The 22,946-nt window shown below is 39.0% G+C and overlaps 1 protein-coding gene across 4 annotated transcripts in view; it reads right to left on the bottom strand.

Annotated features, from left to right (window-relative positions):
• Positions 1 to 22,946, bottom strand: part of TAFA2 (TAFA chemokine like family member 2) — a 588,983-nt gene that overhangs the window by 134,579 nt on the left and 431,458 nt on the right. For 3 of the 4 annotated variants that reach the window (XM_082422925.1, XM_082422922.1, XM_082422924.1), the window contains one exon: positions 12,427 to 12,533. In XM_082422925.1, coding sequence (XP_082279051.1) covers positions 12,427 to 12,532 — 106 coding nt within the window. In that variant the 5' untranslated portion in view covers position 12,533. Of the gene's footprint in view, positions 1 to 12,426; positions 13,796 to 22,946 lie in introns of those variants that run through there. The other variant, XM_082422923.1, reaches the window with a different exon arrangement.

Here is a 22,946-nt window from a genome sequence, read left to right as displayed (position 1 = left end):
GTACATCATAGTCAACTGCAAACCAGCCCAAGAGAACCTAGTAATATCCTAGCAAAATTGGTTCAAACAATTTTAACTATAAGAAAACCAACATTCTGAATATGGCCCCAAAGGATCTGCCCCACCACCTCCCCTGCCTAATTGTGCCTACCATCCTCCTTGCTTTTTGTCCTTCAGACACAGTGATCTTGTTTTTGCTCCGAAGCATTCTATTCCTTCATGTCTCAGCACCTTTGCACAGGCTACTGATCCTATCTGGATGCCCAGCTCCCACTCCCCATTCAGATCTCAGCTCAAATGTCTCTTCCCTAGAAAAGACCTCCGAGATTTCCCTCTACTCATTTTACAGTTTACATACTCTTATCCTGAAATCTTATCTCTAAACACTTGAATAATTTATAGTTAAATATTTATTTGTCTGATTATCAGATTAATGTTTTTCATGCCTACTTTTCTGTAAGTTCCATAGGGTGTGGACCATGCCTGTGTTGGTCACTTATTAACCTCCAGAACTTGACCTAAAGCCCAACACTTGACAGATACTCAATAAGTATTTTGTATATTTCAAAGTGAGAAAAGGAGGTCACAAAATTGTATTCTGTTTTTGAAAGGGTAACAGTGGTTATTTTGGAAGGTAGGGTTATGAGTGATTTTTATTTCTCCCTCCTTTGCTTATCTATATTTTTGAAAATGTCAATAGTAAATATTTATTGTTTTAGAATTAAAACAAATTTTGTTTTAATGAAAAAAATATATATATATTTTGTTTTCTGGGTTGTTGGTTAGAGAAATGAATAAACTATCAAATGAACCAACAAACAAATGAAGAGCTACCAAAAAAAATTAAATGGCTGCTCTCTCATCTAGGCTTTGGGCTGAAAATCACCTTTATTTTAAATTTGTTTTTCTTTGAAAATTTTTCATTCAATCAAAAGTTGCAATTCAGATTAGTAAACACCTAGTATAATAATGGGAATAACATTCAATATTAGCTAAACAAATGAACATTTTAAAAATTTGTGTGTGTTACGTATAACTCTCATCTGTTTATAATCTCTTTCACACTAAATACAGATCCTTTTCCAACCCAAACATTCAATGATGACTCATTCTCTTTAGACTTAGTTTGGAGGTGATGGGTAAAGGAAGAAAAGGCAAGAAAACATATTGGCCTTCTAAGATTAATGACTATGTTTTTCTGTTGGGAACTTGGAGTCCTAAACTGAAATATTTCCTCTCTAATCCCCACTATCTGAAGCTGTACCTAATGTAATTGCTTCCAAGTGGGAAATACTCCTTATACTTTCTGATTGGCTGTCACAATGCTCTGAGTTAACCACTACCCCCCCCAAGCCCCCCCCACCCCACCCCCCCCGCTCCCAAAATGCCCAGCTGAAGACAATTGTGAGAATTCAGGACAGAATCTCTGTGGAGGTTTGTCTCTGTGTGAGGGACTTTTAGTTCCCAAAGCTCAGAAGATTTTATTAAGCAGGTGACAACATTCTCTGATTTTTACATATCTCATTTTTCAAATACAAATGCTCTAGATTTCTACAGTGTTTCTACATCATGTTCAAGAAACAGAGTAAGACAATTCTCCAGTTGGTTGCTCTTGAGAACACAGTGCTATTGCACTGGTATTTGGAAGAGCTACTTATTCTGTTGTTTCATCTCCTATACTTACCTTTTCTGTAATGACCAAGTCTCTTACCACTCTCTTTCTTACATACTCTGCTCTATACACAGCAGCCTTGCTACTCCTCATGTCTTCAGGCATGCTCCTACTTGAAAGCATTCATACTTATTTACTGCTCTGCCTGCAACATCCTTCCCCCAGATATTTTCATGGCTGGCTCCAATGGAAAATTTAGGTCTTACCCAAAGGCCTTATTTAAAACTACAGTCCCTCTTGAACACTTCTTATACCTCTTTCTTCCTTTATTTTTTCCATAGCATTTATACTATAAAACTGTTTTACTTTTCCTTTTTATTATCTATCTTCCCACCTCTAGGACAAAAACTCCATAAAGAAAATTTTTGCCTCTTGTATGTACTGCTATATTCTCAGTCCTTATTGTGGGTACTCAAAAATTATTGAGTAAAACAAATTTTCCATCAGAATTATCCAATCTAAAATATTCCTGTGAAAACTACCAATAGACTCTATGAATCTAGAAGTCCTGATTCCCAGAAAGGGAATGCTTTTACCGGGGGAAACAGTAAGAGTCCTGCTAAACACGTAGCTCCAATTGCTGCCTAGTCAGCCCCATAGATGAGCAAGAAAAAAAGGACTTAAATACTGATGAGTTTAATGACCCCAGTGATCACTGCTATGGGTAGCTGCTATGAACCAGGGCAGGGGAGACTATGTTAGGCTCTCAGATGATCCACTGAGGTATTTCTTGGCATCCCAATGCCCAGTTACAACTATAAATTTATAAGTACAACAACCCCAGAATTCAGAACATGATAATCCAGAGCTCAGAACCCTCAGGTACGAGGTCTGCGTAAAACATCAGGTAAGCCTTCTAGGTGAACAGGAAGGAGAGAGGAATCTAAAATGGCTAGGGAAGTGGGCAGATAATGAGTATCAATAAAGGCCTTGATACCAACTGCATTAGTAGCGGCCCCACTATTCCTCTTCAAGTAGGTGTTCTTGGAAATTATAACCAAGCAGAATCTTTGATAAGCTTTGCCTAGACAGAGTAAACTTAAAGTAAGAAAGAAGCAGAGCTGAGGGGTATGAGAAGTTGACTGCAGTGATGTGTAGCTGTTGGTTCACTACTAAGATCCTTTCTATTAGCAGTACACCTTTCCTCCACTTGCTGTGAATGGTAGGGGATTACAATTCACAGCCCCTCCCTTGTTCAGAAATCCACACTCTGCTAAAGAGAAGCTACTTCCCCAGGAAGGCTATTCCCTACTATGGGTAATAGATCAATGGCCAATGACAAATGGACACAAGTGTAGAAGAGGCTATTTATCTCACCTCAAGGATCTCCATTCTGTGGAGCAATTTATGTTTCTGATCCTCCCCAAAAGACCCAACCAGGCTGTTCTCCAGCTGAGACTCTATTTGTGCTCATCTTTTGTCTCCAAGTCTATCCTGCTGCCCTTGCTCTCTGTCTCCTGAGAGCACTCTTTCTATAAATAACATATACAAGAATTCCTGACTTGTCTCTGCTTTTAGAGAAACCTAAGACACATGGCATATGCAAATCATCTCTGGAAGAATGCATTCTAAATACAGGCCTTAAAAACTCTTGCAAATATGATTCCAGTGAACATTAGCTCACAAAATTTTTAAAAATCACAAAACCCTAAAATAAAGTACTATGAGTGAGAGTCATCAGGAAGAAATCACAAAAATTTCATAAAATAGAAGCATCAAATTTTATATATACGTGAGATTTGATATAAAATGTATAAAAAGAAATATAAACTAAATAAATAAAGAACAAAATATATCAAAAGCCAAGACAATTTGTAAGAAAAAAAGAATTTTTAGTAGCATGTAAGAGATGAAATTAAAACTCAATATATGCATTAAACAGCAGATTAGACCCAAGAGAACATAGAATTAGTGTGGTAGAAAAAAACAGATCTGAATAAATATCCCAGAATATAGCACAGAAAAACTTGAAGGTGTAAAATATAAAATAGAGGTTGAAATATATGGAGAATAGAGAGGGAAAGCTGACATATACCTAACCAGAATTCTAGTTCAGTAGAGACAATGGTATAGAAGCAATATTTCAAGACATAATGCCTGAAATTCTTTCAAAGTTTATGAAAGACATCAATCCACAGATTCAGGAAGTCAACTAAATCCCAAATGGTATAAATAAAAAGAAATTCACTGCTAGATATTTATCATGTTACATGGAACAAGACTTCCTAGATTTGAATCCTGCTCTCAATGGTTACTAACTAAGCAACTTGGGCCAAATTATTTCATCTTTCTTTGCCACAGTTTCTGATCTATAAAATAGGTTGAATAAGAGTACCTACCTTATAGACTGTCATAAGGATTAAATGAGTTACTATCTACAAATCTCTTAGAATAGAGATGTTGGATTTTTAATATTCAACTGTATTACGTTTATCTTGAATGCTCACATGAAGTGCTCTCAATCAGACACAGATTTCTTATTAATTATCTCACAATAAAAAATAGAAATAAGCGAATAGGCCTTCCTTGCTGTAAACCTTACACATGATGAAAGCCATGTGGACTGTGGGAGATAGAGACTCCACTCTTACAGGGCAGACACAAACTCTCACACACTCTGGCACCCAGGGCAGAAGTGGTAATTTGAAAGAAGCCTGGGTCAGATCCACCTGCTGATCTTGGAGAGTCTCTCAGAGAGGCAGGAGGCAACTGGAGCTCACCCTGCGGACACAGACACTGGTGGTAGCCAATTTGGGGGGACCTTGTTCTACCATGTGGACACAGGTGCTGGCAAGTGCAATTTTGGAATCCTCCTTCTAGCTTATTAGCACCAGGACCCAGTCCCACCCACTAGCCTATCAGCACCAGTACTGGGATGCCTCAGGCCAAGCAACTAGCCAGGCAGAGAGACAGTCCCACCCACCAGCAGGCAGGCTGCCTTAAAACCCCACAGCTACCCAGGACATGGCCCTACCAGACTGACCAGGACCCTGCCTCAAACACCAGTGTGCAGGCACTAGCCCTGGGACCCCCAGGGCCCTGCAACCAGAGACCCCAGGACCCAGCTCTGTCCACCAGTGGGCCGATACCATCCCCAGAACCACCACAGCCCCGCAGAACACCCACAGGCCAAACACAAGCTCTAAAATACTTTGGGACCCTCAGCCAGCTGCCCCAGGATTCAATTTCACCCACCAGTGGGCCAGCAAAAGCTTTGGAACACCCTGGACCACACAGTCAGCTGAGTCAGGAACAGGTCCTGCCCACCAACAGGCTAAAAGCAGCTCCAGGACCCCCAGGTCCCTGCAGCCAGAGATCCCAGGACCCAGCTCAGCCCACCAGTGAGCTGGCACTAGCTCCAGGAGACCCTGGGCTCTGGCCCCACTCACCAGCAGGATGATAAGCAGCCCTAGGAACCCCCAGACCCTGGCCACACCCACCAGCAGGACAATACCAGCTTGAGATACCTTGGACTTCTCAACAAGCTGCCTTGGAATCCAGTCGCATTTACAAGTGGGCCAACATCAGCTCTTGGTCACCCTAGAACCTGTAGGCAGCCATGTGAGGAACCAGCCCCACCCACCAGCAGGCCAACACTAGATCAAGAACCCTGGCCTGCAACCCCAGGACCCAGCTCTGCCCATCAGTGAGTCAACACTAGCTCCAGAACCCCAAAGGCTTCCATAGCCAGCCTCCATACAAGGCATAGCCTGGCAACCAACCAGACCCTGGGCCAGCCACATCTACCAGACTGCCCACAGTAGTCAGCCCACCACAACAGAAGGACCCACACAGTCTAAATAGGGGGCACCACTAGAGCACGTAGCTCTGGTGATCAGAGAGGAGTGTGCTGTTGAGACACAGAGGACATCTCCTACAAAAGGCTATTTCTCCAAGGTTGGGAAAAACAACTAAACTACCAGATACATAGATATTAAAAGTGGTAAATGAGGTGGCAGAGGAATATGTTCCAAATGGAGGAACATGTTCCAAACAAAGGACAAGATACAACTCCAGAAGAACTAAATGGAGATAGGCAATTTATCTGATAAAGAGTTCAAGGAAATTATTATAAAGATGATCAAAGAACTCAGGAGAAGAATGGATGAATAGAATGAGAAGTTAGAATTTTTTAAGAAAGATTTAGAAAATATAAAGAAGAATCAAACAGATATGAAGAATACAATAAGTGAAATAAGTTAGAAGGAATCAACAGTAGATTATATGATACAGAGGGCTGGATCAGTGAGCTGGAAGGCACAGTAGTGACAATCACTGAAGCTGAACAGAAAAAAAAAAAAGAAATGAGGACATTTAAGAGACCTCTTGGACAACACCAACCATACTAACGTTCACATTATAGGGGTCCTAGAAGGAGAAGAGAGAGAAAAAGGAACAGAGAACATATTTGAAGACATAATACCTGAAAACTTCACTAACCTGGGAAAAGAAACAGAAATCCAGGTCCAGGAAGCACAGAGTCCCAAAGAGGATCAACCCAAAGAGGAACAAAACAAGACACACTGTAGTTTAAATGGAAAAAAATAAAGAGAGAATAGGTGCATTGGCCAAGATGGTGGAGTAGAAAGACCCTGAGCTCATCTCCTGTCATGAGCACACCAAAATTACAACTATCTGCAGAACAACAATCTATGAAAAAGATGAGAACCTACAGGAAAAGATTTTTCACAACTATAAACCTAAAGAAGGAACCACAATGGGACAGGTAGGATAGGAAAGGTGGGCTCACTATATAATCAAGTCCCATACCCCTGGGTGGGCGAAGTGCAGCCCTGGGGTCCTGCACTGAGAAGACAAGCCCCCAGAGCATTTGGCTTTGAAGGCCAGTGGGGCTTAATTTGGGGAGTGCCACAGGACTGAGGGAAACAGAGACTTTACCCTCAAAGGCCCACACAAAATCCCATATGCACTGGTACCCAGGGCAAAAGCAGTAATTTGACAGGAGCCTGGGCTAGATCTAACTGCTGGTCTTGGAGAGTTGCCTGGAGAGGCAGGGGTGGCTGTAGCTCACTCTGGGGACATAGATACTGTCAGTAGCCATATTAGGGAGCTTTCTACCACACGGACACTGCTGCTGGCAGCTGGCATCATGGGATCCTCCCTCTGGCTCAATAGTGCCAAGACCTGGCCCCACCCAACAGCCTGTAGGCATCAGTGCTAGGAAGCCTCAGGCCAAACAACTAACTGGGTGGGGACACGTCCCCACCCATCAGCAGACAGTCTGCCTAATGACTTCCTGAGCCCACAGCCACCTCTAGACACAGCCTTACCCACCAGAGGGCCAAGACACAGTTCCACCCACCAGTAGGCAGACACCAGCCCTGCCATCCAGGAAGCCTGCACCAGCCTCTAGACCAGCCTAACCCACTAGGGGGCAGACACCAGATGCAAGAAAATCACAGTCCCTCAGCCTGAAGACCTAGTCCACCCACAGCAGGCTAGACCCTACCCTGGGACCAGTGGGGCCTGGGCCTTGGGCCCTGGCCCTGCAACTAGCAGGCCAACACAAGCTTCAGGACACCATGGACCACATACCCAACTGTGTCAGGAACCAGACCCCTGCCCACCAGTGATCTGATACCAGCTCTGGGATCCCTGGGCCCTGCAACCAGACTCCAGGACCCAGCTCTGCCTGCCAGTAGGGGGAGCAACAGCCCCAGAGTCTTCTGGACCCTGACTCCTACCACCAGTGAGCCAACATTAGCCCCAGGGCCCTCTGGGGTTCTGCAGTCAGCTGCCTCATGACCAGGCCCCACTAGCCAGCAGCTAGCAACATCCACACAAGGCAGGGTCTGGTAATCAACTGGGCTAGGGGCCAACAAAGCCCACCAGTCAGCCTACATAGTCAGCCTGCCACAACAGAAGGACCTAGGCAGCCCTCTTAGGGGGAATTCTGAGAGCATATTGCTTGGATGACAAGAGGGGAGTGTGCTGCTGGGCATTTTTTTTTTTTTTTTTTTTTACAGAACTAGAATGAATAATTCTAAAATTTGTAGGGAAACACAAAAGGCCCTGAATAGCCAAAGCAAACTTGAGTAAGAAGAACAGAACTAGAGGTGTCACACTCCCTGACTTAAAAGTTACAGCCATCAAATTAGGATGGTACTGGTGTGAAAATAGAAATATATCAATGGAACAGAATAGAGAGCCCAGAAATAAACCCATGCACTTATGGTCAATTAATCTACGACAAAGGAGGCAAGTATATACAATGGGGAAAAAAAATAGTCTCTTCAGTAAGCAGTGGGAAAACTGGACAGCTACAAGTAAAAGAATGGAATTAGAACATTTTCTCAAACCATATACAAAAATAAGCTCAAAATGGATTAAAGACTTAAATGTAAGACCTGAAATCATAAAACTCCTGGAAGAAAACATAGGCAGAACACTCTTTGACATAAATCGTAGCAATATATTTTCGGATCTGTCTCTTAAAGTAATGGAAACAAAAGCAAAAATAAACAAATGGGACCTAATTAAACTTAAAAGCTTTTGCACAGCAAAGGAAGCCATCAACAAAACAAAAGACAACCTACTAAATGGGTGAAAATATTTGCAAATGATATGATGGATAAGAGATTAATATACCATATACATAAACAACTCATACAACTCAAAATCAAAAAAACATACAACTTGATTAAAAAAATGGGCATAACCGAATAGGCAATTTTCCAAAGGAGACACGCAGATGGCCAAGAGGCACATGAAAAGGTGCTCAACATCACTAATAATCGGGGATAAACAAATCAAAAACACAATGAGATATCACCTCACACTTGTCAAAATGGCTATCATAAAAAGGATCACAAATAATAAATGTTGGCAAGGATGTGAAGAAAAGGCAACTCTTGTACACTATTGGTGGGAATGTAAATTGGTGCAGCCCTTATGGAAAACAGGATGAAGCTGCCTCAGAAAACAAAAAAAATAGATCTACCATATGATTCAACAACTCCACTCCTGGGTATATATCCAATATATCTGGAGAAAACTATAATTTGAAAAGATACATGCACCCCAATGTTCATTGCAGCACTATTTACAATAGACAAGACATGGAAGCAACCTAAATGTCCATCGACAAATGAAGGGATAGAGAAGATGTGGTACATATATACAATGGAATACTACTCAGCCATAAAAAATAATGAAATAATGCCATTTGCAGCAACATGGATGGACCTAGAGGTTATCATACTAAGTGAAGTAAGTCAGACAGAAAAAGACAAATATCATATGCTATTGCTTATATGTGGAATCAAAAAAAAAAGATACTAATGAACTTGTTTACAAAACAGAAATAGATTCACAGACATAGAAAACAAGCTTATGGTTACCAAGTGGGAAAGAGGTGGGAGAGGGATAAATTAGGAGGTTGGGATTAACATATACACACTACTATATATAAAATAGATAACCAACAACAGCCTACTGTATAACACAGGGTACTATACTCAATATTTGTGATAACCTATAAGGGAAAAGAATCTGAGAAAAGAATCTGTATACACACACACACACACACACACACACATATATGTGTATAATTGAATCATTGTGCTGTACACTTGAAACTAACACAACATTGTAAATCAACTATACTTTAATTAAAAAAAAAATCCACACGCAAACACTAATTCGAAATTTTCATACACTCAGTGCTCAAAGCAGTCTTATTTACAATAGCCAAGCTATGGAAGCAAACTAAATGCCCATCAAAAGATGAATGTATAAAGAAGATGCAGTACACACACACACACACACACACACACACACACACACACACACACACACACACAGGAATACTACTCAGCCATAAAAAAGAATGAAATTTTGCCATTTGCAACAACATGGATGGACCTGGAGGGTATTGTGCTTAGTGAAATAAGTCAGACAAAGACAAATACTGTATGTTATTAAAATAAACAAATGAATATAACAAAACAGAAACAGTCTCACAGATATAGAGAACAAACTAGTAATTAACAGTGGAGAGAGGAAAGGAGGGAGGGGAAGCATAGGGATAGAGGATTAACAGGAACAAACTATGATGTATAAAATAAGCTACAAGGGTATATTGTACAGCACAGGGAATATAGCCAATATTTTATAAAATCTTTAAATGGAATATAATCTATACAAAATTTTGAATCACTATGTTGTATACCTGAAATTAATATAATATTGTAAATCTACTATACATCAGTAAAAAGAAATAACTTGAACAACTTTCTTAGTACTACCACTTTGGAAAAAAACATTTCACATAATCTGGTAAGACTGAAGATATGCAATGCCCTGTGACCCAGAATTTTGCTCCTTGGAATGTGCTCTTGAGAAACCCTTGCACATGTGCACCAGGAAAGAAGTAGAATATTTGTAGAAGCATAGTTCATAATGACAAGAAAATAGAACACCAACTGTTCATGTACAAGAGAATAAATACATAAATTGTGGTGACTTCATACAACAAAATATGGGGCAACGGTAAAAAAAAAAAAATTAGTATTAACTATAGTTACTCACCATCAAGTATAATGAATGTCACAAATATATTGTTGGGCAAAGTAGCAAATTACAGAAAAACACAGTATAATACTATTATGTAAATTCAATAACAACAGAATTAAGCAGCATGCCATTTGGATATGTATAAATACATGGTGAAATTATAAATAAAAGCAAGGGAATTATAATCACAAAATTTAGAATAGTGATTATCTTGGGTAAGGAGGCAAAGGAATGAAGTTAGAGTGGCAGACACAATCAGGTTCAAGAGAATTAGAAATGTTACATGTCTCAACTGGGGGGTGAACATACTTGTGTTCATTTTATGAATATGTCCTAAAACGTATATGTACATTACACTTATTAAATGTAAAACAGTTTAAACAAAGGGGGAATTTTGCATGGAAAATGCAAAGGGAAGAAAGAAAGGAAAAGGGGAAGGAGGGAAAGAGGGAGAGGCAGAGAAATCTTTCCTAAATTCTTCCTCCAAAATATTCTTGGTAGGGTGGAAATGGATCAGCAAAACAACACAAAAGTTTATCTTCTATAATGTTTTAGAACTTTGACTTTGGCACTTTGAGTGAGTTTTCTGAGTCAAGGTATAATTTCTTATGTTCAAGAAATATATTTTTTGGCAAAAAGTAAGAAAAGATCTTAGGTTTGGGGTTAGCATAGAACATAATACAACTTTAAAATTCTTAAAAACAGCTTTAAAAAGTGTATGCAATATTCACTGTGGAGCAGTCCTCATGAATGATTCTCTTAGAGACCCCATCACTTGGCTTTGGAGATGAGAAAGCATCCTTATCATGAACCCTTGCTTTGCTGGGATGACACCCACAATTACTATGAATCTCCCCCAAAGCTCTCAATTCTACTTTTATAGGCTGGGAAGGCACACTGGGGTGACCATGTATGATGTGTCTTCTCCTGTTAAGCCCAAGGCATGGGGCCTGGCCCCAGCGGTTTGCCTCTTTTTAAAAGGTAAGTATTTAAGGCTGCTTTGTCCTTCAGTTTGGTTCACTGTAGCCAATCTGGAGGCACGTGAATAACATCTTCCTTAACGACTTCTTAATTTTATACCAGTAACCGTTATTAAAGAGAATTTAAAGTTTTATCTGTGGATCCAAGTGCTGTACTAAAGAAAAGAAGAAATGCACACACACACACACACTGTGGGGCAAAAACAGGATTGTGAAATATGAAAGACCTCTATATAAAATTCATATTTTGAAAGATGACTCTTTTTGGTTTTAAACACAGGGGGAAAAGATTTTGTCTTATAAGCATCCCTCCCTCACACCACATCTTTCCGTTCCCTGGTGTACTTGTTCCGTGTAATGCTAATTAAATGCACATGTGTAACTATTTTAAGTGTTACAAAATTCAAGGCAGTCTTAACTTTCTCTTCAATCAAAAATAAAATAAGAAAGTAAGTTGCTAGTCTGTGGACTTTACAGAGGAAAAAGAACAGAATTGTAAAATCATATTTCACAGAAAAATCTAAATTGAATTTTCAGGTTATGAATACTTGATTATGGTAGGGACAGTCCAGAAATAGACTAAAATAAAATTAAATGGAATTTTAATTCATTTGGAAAAAGTATTTATTCACTATACTGAGTCTTATGCTCAGAAAAGAGAACAGAAAGGGCATAATTTTGAACTGTCAAGCTTAACACACATATATAAAACAAATATCGTCACCCTGTTCTATGGCAGAATTGAGCCTGCTCAATATCATACTGGGGTAGAATCAAAAGAGTGGCCAAAGATGTACTCTGGCATGAAGAAATATGATCTACAAAAAGCATGGAAAGGAAATTTACATGCATATATATTATTAAGATACATATCATTAAAGATGGTTTCATTATAGGATGATTGCAATTTGAAACTCATCTTTATTATGTGTCAACTCAACATTTTAACATTATTATCTTAAAAATGGAAATGTTAAGAAGAATGCAGAGTCACGATTCCATACTCTTTGAACATTATTTACAGAAGTGTCAGTAATCCTGGAAACATTTAAATAATCATTCATTACCTATCAAAGCCATATTAAGAATAACTCTCTCTGCCTTTTTACTTAAAGAGAATTGCCATGGGCAGACCCATATTTAGAAAAATTAACTGACCAGTAAAAGCAGAACACAATAGTTTGTGTTAAAGGGAGTCCCCTTCCTCAGAGAGCTGAGGAAGAAAACAGAACAGCTTACCTTTATGATGGTTTGCACTGGACACAACTTTCCCCCACAAGGTTACAATAAATATTATTATTAGCAGTTTTCCTTTTGTTGCTTTCTGTAAGTATCTCTTACTCATCCTGCAAATAAAAAAAAAATAATAAAAATCCTAAGTATGTGAAACCATTATTTTACCATTATAACTGTGCTACATTTAAAGCTTCTCATGACACCTTAACACATAAATTTGCATTTCTTATATTAAAATGCTATTCACTGTATATAAACTATGAACAGAAAAAAAGTTTTCCAAATAAAGTACCTTGATACAATGCAAGAGGTAAGAGAGGCCCTACCTCAGTCAAGCTTATTTCACTTAACAACAGCCTAAATCAACTGGGAAACATTACCATTTTTCTTTCCATATAAATATAGATTCAACTTATTCAAAAAATCCAAGGCACAGTTGTTTGAATAATCTTTAAATAAGTGACTTATTCTACTTTAAGAAAAACAAACAAAACAAAACCTTTTTCAAGGCCAGGTCAAATGGTCAGGGTAAACAGTTTAGATAAAATGTGTGTGATGAATTCCTGCATAGAATAAAGTCACTTCAAATCTATTATTCCTAATGTGTTTTTAAAAAGTCACCTTACTGTACAACACTACTACTGGAGATACACAGATGTTTTAATATTACTGGAATCTACCATGCTGTACTTTATGAGAAGCAGAAGCAAAATGGAAAAGCAAAATGAAAAATATTAGGTTAACATTTTCAAGTTGAGACTACAAAACTCAGGAAAGCAAAGCAAAGTTATAATAAAATAATAGCTACCCATAATAAAAATTTAGCAACTACTTTCCGTAGCACCTAATACAATATTATTTCAATTGTTTTTCAGGACGAATTGGGGATGTTGGTATGTCTAACCCCATTTGTAGATGATGAAATTTGGAAATTTGCTGAGGTCATGTTTAATGATAGAGTAAAAAGTCATACCTCAAATAGTCTAAATCTAAAATCTTTATATTAACTACTATATTGCTAAGGGGTAAGTGAAATATATAAGATATAATCCATCTGCATTTATTTATAAGGGAGATAAAATATACGTCCATCACCCTGTGCCTTCTCAGGTTTGGATCCTATTTTGAACTCTAATCTTGTTTGACTTACATTCTTGCCTTCACTCTACTGCAAGTTTGTGAGGTCACTTCCTGACCTAGCTTGACTCCTCTTCCTCTTGAGTTCTCTAAGTTATCTTTTTCTTTACACCTTCACTTCCAAAATACTCTATCCCCAAAAGTATGACTCAGTGGTGGCAATGATGGCTGATTAATTTTGAAGAGAAGTCATTCACACTGATAAGTGGATGAAAAAATAAATTGATATATTACTTATATTGATATATTACTTATATATTGATATATATACTTATATATTACTTATAAATTGATATATTACTTATATTACTTATATAATTGATATATTACTTATAAATTGATATATTACTTATATACCCATGTATATGGGTATACATGAACACTTCTTGGCCTGGGGAAGTTGTGCACGCTGATTCAGATGTTGAGGAGACAGCATAGTATGACTAAGAACACAGACTCACTCCCGAGTCAGACTGTTTGGATTTGAGTCCAGGCCCTCCTCGTTTTTAATTGTGTCATCTAATGTGAGTTTCTGGATCTCCTGCCTCAGTTTCTTCTTCTCTAATATGGGATATGTTTGTGAAAAGCCTAGCCCAATGGCTGGCATGTATAAGGGCTCAAAAACTATGAGATTGGAAAGTGTTCAGTCATTTGGATGTTTTGTTCCTTGAGTGCATGAGAAGCCTGTGGAGGGAGATGACTGGAGGGAATTTCAGTGGCCCCAATAGCTGGAAGTCCTCCATGGACCTTGGTCTTGTGACATGTCCAGATAATGTACAAAGGAATAGGTGTTTGACCTTTCAGATTAGATTGCTTGGTTTAAAATCTGGCTTCCTGCCTACTTTCTATATGACTTTGGATAAATTACTTAACTAAGAGTATTTTTATTGTATTTAAAATGAGAAGGGGAGGCCTTCAAGATGGCGGAGGAGTAAGATGTGGAGATCACCTTCCTCCCCACAAATACATCTACATGTGGAACAACTCCTACAGAACACCTACTGAACGCTGGCAGAAGACCTCAGACTTCCCAAAAGGAAAGAAACTCCCCACGTACCTGGCTAGGGCAAAAGAAAAAAGAGACAAAAGAATAGGGACAGGACCTGCCCCTCTGGGAGGGAGGTGTGAAGAAGGAAAAGTTTCCACACACTAGGAAGCCCCTTCGTGGGCGGAGACTGCTGGTGGCAGAGGGCGGAAGATTCGGAGCCACAGAGGAGAGTGCAGCCACAGGGGTGCGGAGGGCAAAGCGGAGAGATTCCCGCACAGAGGATCGGTGCTGACCAGCACTCACCAGCCTGACAGGCTTGTCTGCTCACTCGCCAGGACGGGTAGGGGCTGGGAGCTGAGGCTCCAGCTTCGGAGGTCAGATCCCAGGGAGAAGACTGGGGTTGGCTGCGTGAACACAGCCTGAAGGGGGCTAGTACACCACAGCTAGCAAGCAGGGAGTCTGGGACAAAGTCTGGAACTGCCTAAGAGGCAAGAGATCATTGTTTTGGGGTGTGCAAGCAGAGGGGATATAGATCGCCGCCTAAACGAGCTCCAGAGACGGATGCGAGCTGCACCTATCAGTGCGGACACCAGAGATGGGCATGAAATGCTAAGGCTGCTGCTGCAGCCACCAAGAAGCCTGTGTGCAAGCACAGGTCACTATCCACACCTCCCCTCCCAGGAGCCTGTGCAGCCTGCCACTGCCAGGGTCCCATGATCCAGGAACCACCTCCCCGGAAGAACACATGGGGTGACTAAGGCTGTTGCAACGTCATGCTGGCCTCTGCCGCTGCAGGCTCACCCACATTCCATACCCCTCCCTCTCCCCGGCCTGAGTGAGCCAGAGGCCCCTAATCAGCTGCTGCTTTAACCCCATCCTGTCTGAGTGAAGAACAGATGCCCTAAGGCGACCTACATGCAGAGGAAGGGCCAAATCCAAAGCTGAACCCCAGAACCTGTGAGAACAAAGAAGAGAAAGGGAAACCTCTCCCAGCAGCCACAAGGAGCAAGAGAATAAATCTCCACAATCAATGTGATGTACCCTGCATCTCTGGAATACCTGAATAGACAATGAATCATCCCAAAATTGAGGCGGTGGCCTTTGTGTGATTTTCTCTGTAGAGCTTCGCTTTTACCATTTGTCCTAGGGTTCTGTCTATACTTTTTTTTGTTTTTTCGGTTTTTTTTAGTATTGTTTTTTAGCTCTTCTTATCATTGGTGGATTTGTTTTTTGGTTTGGTTGCTCTCTTCTTTCTTTCTTTCTTTTTTTTATTACTTTTTAATTTTTAATAATTTTTTTTAATTTTAATAACTATATTTTATTTTATTTTTTTCTTTCTTCCTTTCTTTTTTTCTCCCTTTTCTTCTGAGCCGTGTGGCTGACAGGGTCGTGGTGATCCCAGCTGGGTGTCAGGCATGTGCTTCTGAGGTGGGAGAGCTGAGTTCAGGACTTTGGTCCACGAGAGACCTCCCGGTTCCATGTAATATCAAATGGCAAAAGTTCTCCCAAAGATCTCTATCTCAACACTAAGACCCAACTCCACTCAAAACCAGTAGCCACAGTGCTGGACACCCTACACCAAACAACTAGCAAGGCAGGACCACAAACCCACACATTAGCAGAGAGGCTGCCTAAAATCATAATAAGGTCATAGACACCACAAAACACACCAGTGGACACAGCCCTGCCCACCAGAAAGACAAGATCCAGACTCATCCACCAGAACACAGGCACTAGTCCTCTCCACCAGGAAGCCTAAACAACTTACTGAACAAACCTTACCCACTGGGGGCAGACACCAAAAACAACAGAAAATATGAACCTGCAGCCTGTGAAAAGGACACCCCAAACACAGTAAGTTAAGCAAAATGACAAGACAGAGAAACACACAGCAGATGAAGGAGCAAAGTAAAAACCCACCAGACCAAACAAATGAAGAGGAAATAGGCAGCCTACCTGAAAAAGAATTCAGAGTAATGATAGTAAACATGAGACAAAATCTTGGAAACAGAATGGAGAAAATACAAGAAACGTTTAACAAGGACCCATAAGAACTAAAGAGCAAACAAACAATGATGAACAACACAATGAATGAAATTTAAAATTCTCTAGAAGGAATCAATAGCAGAATAACAGAGGCAGAAGAATGGATAAGTGACCTGGAAGATAAAATAGTGGAAATAACTACCTCAGACCAGAATAAAGAAAAAAGAATGAAAAGAATTGAGAACAGTCTCAGAGACTTCTGGGACAACATTAAACACACCAACATTCGAATTATAGGGGTCCCAGAAGAAGAAGAGAAAAATAAAGGGACTGAGAACATATTTGAAGAGATTATAGTTGAAAATTTCCCTAATATGGGAAAGGAAATAGTCAATCAAGTCTAGGAAGCTCAGAGAATCCCACAGAGGATAAATCCAAGGAGAAACACGTCAAGACACATATTAATCAAACTGTCAAAAATTAAATACAAGGAAAAAATATTAAAAGCAGCAAGGGAAAAGAAACAAATAACATACAAGGGAGTCCCCATAAGGTTAACAGCTGATCTTTCAGCAGAAACTCTGCACACCAGAAGGGAGTGGCAGGACATATTTAAAGTGATGAAAGGGAAAAAACTACAACCAAGATTACTACACCCAGCAAGGATCTCATTCAGATTCAACAAGGAAATCAAGACCTTTACAAAACAAGAAAAAGCTTAGGGAATTCAGCACCACCAAACAGCTTTACAACAAATGCTAAAGGAACTTCTCTAGACAGGAAACATAAGAGAAGGAAAAGACCTACAATAACAAACCCACAAAAATTGAGAAAATGGTAATAGGAACAAACATATTGATAATTACCTTAAATGTAAATGTATTAAATGCTCCCACCAAAAGACATAGACTGGCTGGATGGACATAGAAACAAGACCCATATATATATGTGCTGTCTACAAGAGACCCACTTCAGACCTAGGGACACATACAGACTGAAAGTGAGGGGATGGAAAAATATTCCATACAAATGGAAATCAAAAGAAAGCAAGAGTAGCAATTCTCATATCAGACAAAATAGGCTTTAAAATAAAGACTATTACAAGAGACAAAGAAGGACACTACATAATGATCAAGGGATCAATCCAAGAAGAAGATACAACACTTGTAAATATTTATGCACCCAACATAGGAGCACCTCAATACATAAGGCAAATGCTAACAGCCATAATAGGGGAAATCAACAGTAACACAATCATAGTAGGGGACTTTAACACCCCACTTTCACTAAAGGACAGATCATCCAAAATGAAAATAAATAAGGAAACACAAGCTTTAAATGATACATTAAACAAGATGGACTTAATTGATATTTATACGACATTCCATCCAAAAAAAACCAGAATACACTTTCTTCACAAGTACTCATGGAACATTTTCCAGGGTAGATCATATCTTGGGTCACAAATCAAGCCTTGGTAAATTTAAGAAAATTGAAATCTTATCACTACCTTTTCCAACCAAAACGCTATGAGACAAGATATCAATTACACGAAAAAAACTGTAAAAAGTACAAACACCTGGAAGCTAAACAATACGCCACTAAATAACCAAGAGATCACTGAAGAAATCAAAGAAGAAATAAAAAAATACCTAGAAACAAATGACAATGAAAACACGATGACCCAAAACCTGTGGGATGCAGCAAAAGCAGTTCTAAGAGGGAAGTTTATAGCAATACAATGCTACCTCGAGAAACAAGAAAAATCTCAAATAAACAACCTAACCTTACACCTAAAGCAATTAGAGAAAGAAGAACAAAAGCAAACCCCAAAGTTAGCAGAAGGAAAGAAATCATGAAGATCAGATCTGAAATCAATGAAAAGAAATGAAGGAAACGATAGGAAAGATCAATAAAACTAAAAGCTGGTTCTTTGAGAAGATAAACAAAATTGATAAACCATTAGCCAGACTTACCAAGAAAAAAGGGGAAAATACTCAAATCAATAGAAATAGAAATGAAAAAGCAGAAGTAACAACTGACACTGCAGAAATACAAAGGATCATGAGAAATTACTACAAGCAACTCTATTCCAATAAAATGGACAACCTGGAAGAAAAGGACAAATTCTTAGAAAAGCACAACCTTCCGAGACAGAACCAGGAAGAAATAGAAAATATAAACAGACCAATCACAAGCACTGAAATTGAAACTGTGATTAAAAATCTTCCAACAAACAAAAGTCCAGGACCAGATGGCCTCACAGGTGACTTCTATGAAACATTTAGAGAAGAGCTAACAGCTATCCTTGTCAAACTCTTCCAAAATATAGCAGAGGGAGGAACACTCCCAAACTCATTTTACGATGCCACCATCACCCTGATACTAAAACCAGACAAAGATGTCACAAACAAAGAAAACTACAGGCCAATATCACTGATGAACATAGATGCAAAAATCCTCAACAAATTACTAGCAAACAGAATCCAACAGCACATGAAAAGGATCATACACCATGATAAAGTGGGGTAAGTCCCAGGAATGCAAGGATTCTTCATTATATGCAAATCAATCAATGTGATAAACCATATTAACAACTTGAAGGAGAAAAACCATACAATCATCTCAATGATGCAGAAAATGCTTTTGACAAAATTCAGCACCGACTTATAATAAAATCCCTCCAGAAAGTAGGCATATAGGGAACTTACCTCAACATAATAAAGGCCATATATGACAAATCAAAAGCCAACATCATTCTCAATGGTGAAAAACTGAAACCATTTCCTCTAAGATCAGGAACAAGAAAAGGTTGTCCACTCTCACCACTATCATTCAACATAGTTTTGGAAGTTTTAGCCACAGCAATCAGAGAAGAATAAGAAATACAAGGAATCCAAATCGGAAAAGAAGTAAAGTTGTCACTGTTTGCAGATGACATGATACTATACATACAGAATCCTAAAGATGGTATCAGAAAACTGCTAGAGCTAATCAATGAATTTGGTAAAGTAGCAGGATACAAAATTGATGCACAGAAATCTCTTGCATTCCTATCCACTAATGATGAAATATCTGAAAGAGAAATAAAGGAAACACTCCCATTTACCACTGCAACAAAAAGAATAAAATATCTAGGAATAAACCTACCTAAGGAGACAAAAGACCTATATGCAGAAAACTATAAGACACTAATGAAAGAAATTAAAGACGATACAAACAGATGGAGAGATATACCATGTTCTTGGATTGTAATAATCAACATTGTGAAAATGACTATACTACCCAAAGCAATCTACAGATTCAGTGCAATCCCTATGAAACTACAAATGGCATTTTTCACAGAACTAGAACAAAAAAATTTCACAATTCGTATGGAAACACTAAAGACCCGGAATAGCCAAAGCAATCTTGAGAAAGAAAAATGGAGCTGGAGGAATCAGTGTCCCTGACTTCAGACTGTACTACAAAGCTACAATAATCAAGACAGTATGGTACTGGCACAAAAACAGAAATACAGATCAAAGGAACAGGATAGAAAGCCCAGAGGTAAACCCACCCACATATGGTCACCTTATCTTTGATAAAGGAGGCAAGAATATACAATGGAGAAAAGACAGCCTCTTCAATAAGTCGTGCTGGGAAAACTGGACAGCTACATGTAAAAGAATGAAATTAGAACACTCCCTAACACCATACACAAAAATAAACTCAAAATGGATTAAAGACCTAAATGTAAGGCCAGACACTATAAAACTCTTGGAGGAAAACATAGGCAGAACACTCTATGACATAAATCACAGCAAGATTCTTTTTGACCCACCTCCTAGAGAAAGGGAAATAAAAACAAAAATAAACAAATAAACCTACTGAAACTTCAAAGCTTTTGCACAGCAAAGGAAAACATAAACAAGACGAAAAGACAACCTCAGAATGAGAGAAAATATTTCCAAATGAAGCAACTGACAAAGGATTAATCTCCAAAATTTTCAAGCAGCTCATGCAGCTCAATATCAAAAAAACAAACAACCCAATCCAAAAATGGGCAGAAGACCTAAATAGACATTGCTCCAAAGAAGATATAGAGATTGACAACAAATACATGAAAGGATGCTCAACATCACTAATCATTAGAGAAATGCAAATCAAAACAACAATGAGGTATCACCTCACACCAGTCAGAATGGCCACTGTCAAAAAATCTACAAACAATAAATGCTGGAGAGGGTGTGGAGAAAAGGGAACCTTCCTGCCCTTTTGATGGGAATGTAAATTGATACAGCCACTATGGAGAACAGTATGGAGGTTCCTTAAAAAACTAAAAATAGAACTACCATATGACCCAGCAATCCCACTACTGGGCATATACCCTGAGAAAACCATAATTCAAAAAGAGTCATGTACCACAATGTTCATTGCAGCTCTATTTACAATAGCCAGGACATGGAAGCAACCTAGGTGTCCATCAACAGATGAATGGATAAAGAAGATGTGGCACATATATACAATGGAATATTACTCAGCCATAAAAAGAAACGAAATTGAATTATTTTAGTGAGGTGGATGGACCTAGAGTCTGTCATACAGAGTGAAGTAAGTCAGAAAGAGAAAAACAAATACCGTATGCTAACACATATATATGGAATCTAAAAACAAAAATAAAATGTTTCTGAAGAACTTAGGAGCAGGGCAGGAATAAAGACGTAGACGTGGAGAATGGGCTTGAGGACACGGGGAGGGAGAAGGGTAAGCTGGGACGAAGTGAGAGAGTGGCATGGACATATATACACTACCAAATGTAAAACAGATAGCTAGTGGGTAGCAGCCGCATAGCACAGGGAGATAAGCTCAGTGCTTTGTGACCACCTAGAGGGGTGGGATAGGGAGGGTGGGTGGGAGACACAAGGGGGAGGAGATATGGGTATATATGTATATGTATAGCTGATTCACTTTGTTATAAAGCAGAAACTAAGACAACTTTGTAAAGCAATTATACCCCAATAAAGATGTTAAAAAAAAAAGAGAATTTAGAAAAAATAAATTCTGCAACCAAAAAAAAAAAAATGAGAATAACAACAATATCTACCTCATAGTGTTGTTCGTATGAAAACGAAATGAGATAGTTCATGAAAAGAATTTAACACTATGCATAGAAGATAATAAATGCTCAATAAGTATTAACCATTACTATGGTCATTACTTGGTTAGACCAGCATTTCCCTAATCTGTGTGTTCTGTGACGCATCACTTTCACAGAACGTTAATATGGTATTCGTGAAAATCAAAGGGGGCAAATGGATTTGCAAAATTCTGGGTTCAACAAACTTAACCAGATTTTTTCTTTTTTTTAACCAGAGGCATATCTGAGTGTGCAGCATTTTCCAGAAACCTTTCTTCACAGTGTAATACATGATATTTATGGCCTTAGGAAGTGTCTTAAAGAAATAATCTGGTTTAGTATTCACTCTCAGTAAACAAAATGCCCATTTAAAATCTTCCAATCTATTGCCTTTGTGTTTGTTTTGCGGAGTGGGCACTCTTACTACTGGCTTTGTTATGAGCTACTTTTCTCACATTTTTGCAGCCATCCTGCCTCCTCTTCTACATCCAATCCCTGTGACCATATTGGACTGTATATCCTATAACAGAATGAACAGTTTAGCAAAATTCATCTGACAAGAAGAGCTGCTTAGCATAATTCTTGATAATTGGTTTCCCATAGCAAAGGGCCTCTGCTACAAGGTCAATGACCCATTGTATTTTCCGTACCATTGTCCACCCACCAAATGGGATGACAGAACTGACAGCTGGTCAAACTGGTAACTAGACACATGGAAACAGAAACACCACAAAGTCACCAGGCTGTCAAACTAAAAAAGGAAGGAGAATGCAGGTCAACATTTGGAAGTCTGTAAAGACCCCTGTCTTCCCTCTCATACCACCCCCACGCCAGTCCAGTCAATTACCATGTTCTGTCAATACTATTTCCTGAATATCTCTTAATCTTACACACTTATTTCCATACCTACTGCAATACTGCAATTCAGACCACCAAAATTTCTCATGGGCAACACACAGCTTCCTAACTGGACTTCCTGCTGCCAATATTGCCATCCTCTGGAATTGAAGGCAGGGTCTGTGTCTGCTTTTTCCATGACTCTATTTGCCGTATGTAGTACTTAGTAAGTGCCTGATAAATACTGTTGACTGAGTGTAAGGCATTCTCTATGCTGTAGTCAAACATGTAACTATGATCATGAGACACCCTTCATATGATTATAACCTTCACATGATTCCTTTCTATTTCGAAAAAAAAAAAAAAAGAAGGCCATAATCCTTAGCAGGGTTATACAAAACTTGTATTGGTATCAGGGAAAAAAACAAAAACACTTTTCTCTTTACGTCTCCAATC

This window comes from Balaenoptera physalus, assembly GCF_965194825.1.
Source record: "Balaenoptera physalus genome assembly, chromosome: 13".
Taxonomy (NCBI): domain Eukaryota; kingdom Metazoa; phylum Chordata; class Mammalia; order Artiodactyla; family Balaenopteridae; genus Balaenoptera; species Balaenoptera physalus.
This window is presented reverse-complemented; position numbering and strand designations above follow the sequence as displayed.